Raw genomic sequence first — 6,135 nt, forward strand, 5'->3', positions numbered from 1 at the left:
CGTTGCTGCGGATTATTACCACTTTACTACCTACCATACATGAAATAAATCATAATCGAGATTCAATTTAAACGATAATTTACATGATTAATTATTTAAAGAGATAAATATGTTTGTGGTTCTCTTAAATAGCTTATATTTTAATTTTAATTCTTAAAAAAAAAAAGTGTTCATAAAAGACTTAGAAGTCTTTGTAGATATATGAAGTACGTTGTATGATAGTTAGGACTTATGCACGGCGGCGAGAAACTATGTACGGTGGTGTTTATAGTGTATTTGAGTACCTACTCACACAAGGTGAGAGGTCTCGTATTTATGTGGAGTGCTTAGGTATAAGTGGATAAGTTAAGTCTAAGTAATAATTTCTCTTTTATAGAGGCCTTTTGGATCTAGGGTTTATCAAGCTTGTAGAGTGGCAATTGCTCCCTTATAATCAGGGGAGAATTGTTTACCACCTATTCTTTAGAGGATCATGTTGGACTCATTTCTTTCTGACTAATAGGGATAACAGTATTTATACAAGTCATCAATCCTCAAGGCAAGCCCCCTTGTTTTGTGGGTATGTCGCTCAGCAGGGCTGTCTTTGAGAGTGTACAAGGCGGGCTATCGCACAGGGCCTCAAATCTTTCAAGGTTAAACTATAGGTAAATAGGGTCTCATAAATTATTTATCAGGTTATATCGTGATTAAATAGGACCTCTATTTATTTTGTCAAAGATAAACTATAGCTAACCTATACAAGGCCTCCAAAAACTTGAGACGACTCTGTCGTCCAGGTGACAACACCCTTAAGAGGGAACACTATAGTCGTCCTTGTCTAGGACTTTTACAAATATAACACTACATAATCCATCAAGTACGAGAGTTTTGTTTAAGGGGAAGTGTTTTCAAGGCATCTCTCATTTAAGACATATCCCTTGTCTTAGGGGCGAGTCCTCCATCTGCAGACAACTTTTTATCATCAGGAGGTGAGTCCCTCGGTTTGAGGTGAGTCCCTCGGTTTGAGGCGAGTCCCTCAACTAAATGCAACTTTTTATTATTAATAGGCGAGTATATCAGCTAAAGGCGGCTTTTATGGTCAATAAATGAGTCCCTCAGTTTGGGCGAGTCCCTCAGTTGAAATCGATTTTTTAATTATATAACCACTTAATAGAGGGATAAGCCATTTGCCAGATGTCACCCGACTAGTTTTAAATGTCAGCTGAAATTCTGAAAATGTCAATCAGTTATTCAGATGGTCACGTTCAATTCCTTTTAATGTAAGAAGCATGCGTGTTATGAAGGAAGTTTGGAGGTCCTTTAGATTCATGTCCCTTAGATTCCCCTATAAAAAGCTTTCTTCTTTTATTTCGTTCATTCCCTACTTTTTCATGCTCATTCACCCACTAAACTCCTCATTTCTCCCGCTTCCTCGTTTACAACCTTCTAGTGTAATGTTTTATGACTTTAAAGTAAACAACACTCCAATTATAATTTTTTAAGCTATAAAGAAGATAAAAAAAAACAGAATAAAATAAAAGACTTTGATTGATTTCTTTGATAAATACAAGATAAATAATGATTTGCAATGAAATGGAGAAGCAAAATCTACTTGTATAAGTCATAGCTAGGGGTGGGAATAGGCCAGGCCGGCCTACAGGGGCCTATAGCCTAGCCTACTTAAGGCCAGGCCAGGCCTATTTGATAAAAAGGCCAGGCTTGGGCTTTTTTAAAAGCCTATTTAATAAAATAGGTTAGGCCTAGGCTAGTAAAAAAGCCTATAAAGCCTTGTAGGCCGGCCTATATTTTCATATATATTAAAATTAGTCTAAATAGGTTGGCCTATATATGCATATATATTAGAAAAAGTGTTAAATAGATTGGTCTATATATGCATATATATTAGAAAAAAATGTTAAATAGGTCGGTCTAAATGTTCATATATATGCGACCTATAAGGCTTCTAAGTAATATGAACTAATTGAAAACATTAATAAGAAAAAGGCTTTTAAATAGGCTTTCAGGTCAGGCCAGGCTTTTAAAAAGGCCAGGCTAGGCTGAAAAAACGAGCCTATAGTAGGCCATAGGCCAGACTCAGGCCTTGTAAGTTTATCATAGGCCAGGCCCAGGCCTTATAAAGCCTAGCCTAGCCTAGCCTATTCCCACCCCTAGTCATAGCACACATGAGAATTAATGGACGATTTACCAACTTGCTTTCATGACCATAGTGTTTTATAATTTTAAGGAAATGAGAAGATTTCTACAGTTGGCTATTGGCTATGAATTTTGCCAAATTGGATCCTGCTGCAACATAAAGTCGGCTGTATAGGATCCAAGTTCGATTAATTTATGTCTCGAAGAATCGAAGTTCTACCATAAACTCTTGCCGCTTGGGGCAACACCACGCAACTGCTTTTGCTGAACCAAGTACATGCAAGGCATACTCAACAGCAAATACAGGTTCATGTGCTTGTATAGGAAACTCAAGGTTCTTCAGATCAACCGCAATTCCTGAATCCACTCTGAAACTGATGGGACCAACAATCTGCAAGATGTGAATAAAATTAAATTTGTCTTTTGAGGACGAAGCTTACAAATCAGGCAAAATTTTAAAACTTGTGAAATAAGGTACCTGCTGCTGAAGAGATAAGGTAGCATTGGGGAAAACTGCCTGAACAGCTTCCAAGTTGGGCTTTTGAGAATTGAGAAGATCTTGTGTAAGACTTGTTGCACCCGAAAGGAATTTGGAGCCAGAAGGAAAATCCAGCCGGGCCTGAAATCGAGAAAGATCTAGAAAAGGCCTTTGGAAGTTTCCATGTTGGGCTGTAAATGAAATGGATCCAAATAAATCTGCTAAAAAAGAAGATTTTATTCCAGAAGCCTGAAGAAACAATCCTGCAGAATGTTCTCCGTCGTCATCTGTTTGTGCTCTTGCAGAATTCTCCCCAAAATACGTCGTTGCAGCAGCACCTTATACCATAAAGAATTCAAGGAAACAATAAGCACTTTATAAAAGGACCTGTAACTTTAAGGTGACATAGAAATAGCCAAGTGAGTCGGAGACATCATACCAATCATCCCTGATGCAGACACGCGAGGATCTGAAAGAAATATGTCATATGGTTGTACCCTTTTCAATTTAGGAGTTTCACTTCTCCAGATATCAATGCTTTTCCTACAAGAAAAGACGCTTTTGAAGGTCAAGCCCGGAAGTAGAGTCCGTGGTACTCTATCATTTTGATTTTGAATACTCTCGAATTGCTTGGGTGACCCAGAAGCGTAGTGCGCAGACAAATGATAACCAGCAGAAGAGTCACTGGTAGTCGAAGAAGCAAGATCAATAGCCATTGAAAATGGTACATCCCAGTAATTACCAATCTTATCAACAAAAAGACCGGGATGAACTGCTTCCAATGTTAGATCATGATGTGGAAACTACAACCACGCAACAATAAAAGTTCATATTAGTGAAAAGAATTAAACCCAAAATATGACAACAGAAAAGCAAATAAAAGTATATATTTAATATAAATTTGGGTTAACCACCACATGCACGTGGTAGCTAATGCATAATATATAATCAACTATATTATAGATATACTCATGCAGCTCAGTAAACTAGTCTTTAGTTTGGTTACAAAAATTATCAGCTTCTGCACATCTGTGCATAACTGTTAGCTGTTAGTTGTTCAAAATAGTGAGCCACTTTTCTTTTGTCACTTGGTTTATGACTTGAATTATTTTGATGTTCTTATATGATATACCAGCTTTTAATATGATATACCAGCTTTTAATATGATATACCAGCTTTTAATTTTTGCTATATCATTTATTTTTACTCAAAAATACCATATTTTTATTGGTAATGTATCTTACGATTCATGATAAGATTCAATTCACGATTAGGAAAATGGTCTTCCTATTCATTGTTTGAATCTCGATTTGATGACCATGGTTCAAAGTCTGTTAGTCAGCTAGCTGTTGTATTATTAGACAACTGATATATCGCGGTCTGTCAGGATCAAATCTTAATGTGGAATGGCCAAGGTCTGTTATTCTTTCAGTTGGTTTTCTTTCTTTCCCTCGTCTAAACACCCTCACATTATCATACTAATTATTAACTAATCTCTGAAAAACCCTTAATTAACCCAGTATTGTCAAATTAGCGCCATAGCATAGTGGAATCCGGGCAGCCCCCTATTATTCCTCGATATGCGATTTAGTGCAAAATGTTGTCAGATTGCAGCACTGTAGTGTTACAGCATAACAACAAATGCTAAAAATCATCGAGAATAAAAGTATTGCAAAACATTTACAAAATTGTAATAGGATTACAAAAAATGCATACCTTATGATGAAGGATAGCTTTCCCACGAGGTTTATCGGTATAGTCATATGAATCTAAGCCAAAAAGTAAAGTATCATCCGGTGTTAACTGGAACTCTGAACATAATCCCAAGGCATACAAAGACTTCTTCTTTAGATGACTCCCAAAGGTTTTCAACCAAGAGGAAACCCGCGCCGGTTTCTCCTCGCTGTTCTTCACAGAGGAAATGAATTTCTGCAAATTGAACTGACCCAGTAAAAATACAACCCTGCAAAACTCTCAAACTTGACAATATCAGCCAATATAAACTCAATGAAAGAGGAATGAGAAGTACCCATTAACTAAAAGGGTGGAATTGATATAAAAATTGAAACTTTGTAAATGGGAATTCATGAAAAGTGAAAAAATTACCAGTTATCAGAAAAGGGGAGTGAGAGAACACGTTGGAGAGTGAAACCATGAGGTTGAGAAAAGGATGGAAGGAAAGGGGCGTTCATGAAAAGTTGCGTGAATTGAAGTTGTCTAGGTCTGGAAAGTCTTGCACCTCGTGATAAACCCAAAGGGAGAGGATCGCCTGGGACGGGAGAAGCCAAGCCATCAAGTGTTTTTGGAGTTGAGATGTCTAAATCCCAAAACCCTCCTCCATCCATTACCCATCTTAGTTTCCTCATCACAACCATGAAGAAGGAAATGCTCTTGGTTCTTGTTGCTCTTCTCTCGCACTTACTCCATGTTCAAACCAGAAGAGAGGGGTGGATTTTACAAAGGAAAAACAAGACAATAGGAAAAACAAATTTGTGGCCCCTTATCTTAGGCCATGTGGATTAATCACTTTGACTCCAACAAAAAATCATGTTTTAAAAAAACCAATAATAAGTTCGATCCATCACAAAAAATTGAAGTTGTGTAGTGCTTCTTCAACCGATCATATGATATCATTTAATTTTAATATATTTAATTTCTAGAATTCGGACTAAAATTCTAAAATGAATCTAAAAACTAAAGTCGGTCTTGAGAAGACAATGATGTGTTGAACTAGAAGCGGAGTGTATTATATTTGTACGGTCTCTCGACATAAGCTTTGAAAGTTTAGGATACGATTTTTATTGAATGTTGGTGAAGATGATTAAAGCTACATGTGTGGTGGTTTATCGAAATAAAATATTTTAATTTTGAAAAATGTTGGTCCTTATGTGTTTATATTTATTGTATTGGATCGTATTAGCGTGTATTGTATTGTATTTGTGTTTGACATATGTATTTAAATCGTATTGTGTGTATGCTGCTTTGTACTGTGACTTGTGAGGGATATGTGAATTATAATAGTTTGTATTTGATTGTATTGTGTCATGTCAATGTTAAGTAAATTTAAATGGGTATCTATTTGATTGTATTGGGTATGTCTTGTTGGATAGGAATATGAAGTAGAGGAGAGTGAATAGACCCTTTTAAAAATTTTAACGTTTTTCAAAAAGAGATATCAAAGTTTTTCAAACGTGCAGAAGTCTTAAAGCAAAAATAAATAGCTTATGCTTATATTTGGAAACCAATCACGATTATAAATACACAATTCACAAATATGATAGATTGTTATAGACGGTACATAAAAAGTCACACAATATATTTAATTGATAAGATGTAAATTACACGGGTTGTGTTCTTTATAAGAATATAATTATTGTAGGATTCTAACACTGTTAGATTTTAATCAGAACTAAAACTCATTTAGGTTCCAATTCAAACAAAACTTAAACTTATGCAATAAATTGCTATCAACGGGCATTAACGATAAACTACACTAAGAAACGATAATCTAAACATCCAATAAC

At 35.9% G+C, this 6,135-nt stretch overlaps 1 protein-coding gene across 1 annotated transcript; it reads right to left on the reverse strand.

Moving 5' to 3' along the window:
- Positions 1-2,169: 2,169 nt before the first annotated feature.
- On the reverse strand, positions 2,170-5,095 carry LOC131661275 (protein TRIGALACTOSYLDIACYLGLYCEROL 4, chloroplastic-like). The gene is made up of 5 exons (XM_058930747.1): positions 4,718-5,095; positions 4,328-4,574; positions 3,051-3,414; positions 2,612-2,949; positions 2,170-2,524 (listed from the first exon to the last, which is right to left on the reverse strand). The coding sequence occupies exons 1-5, from the start codon at positions 4,984-4,986 to the stop codon at positions 2,327-2,329; spliced, it is 1,416 nt and encodes a 471-aa protein (XP_058786730.1). The 5' UTR covers positions 4,987-5,095; the 3' UTR covers positions 2,170-2,326.
- Positions 5,096-6,135: the final 1,040 nt, after the last annotated feature.

Source organism: Vicia villosa, linkage group LG3, assembly GCF_029867415.1.
Source record: "Vicia villosa cultivar HV-30 ecotype Madison, WI linkage group LG3, Vvil1.0, whole genome shotgun sequence".
Lineage (NCBI taxonomy): Eukaryota > Viridiplantae > Streptophyta > Magnoliopsida > Fabales > Fabaceae > Vicia > Vicia villosa.

What these genes read in the sequence shown, in the direction of transcription:
- LOC131661275 (XM_058930747.1), bottom strand. Translation starts at nt 4,986, where the DNA reads ATGGTTGTGATGAGGAAACTAAGATGGGTAATGGATGGAGGAGGGTTT. An exon ending in CTCCCCTTTTCTGATAACTG is followed by an intron (nt 4,575 to 4,717) that starts GTAATTTTTTCA and finishes AGAGTTTTGCAG; the next exon opens with GGTTGTATTTTTACTGGGTC. An exon ending in CCTTATCTCTTCAGCAGCAG is followed by an intron (nt 2,525 to 2,611) that starts GTACCTTATTTC and finishes CACATCTTGCAG; the next exon opens with ATTGTTGGTCCCATCAGTTT.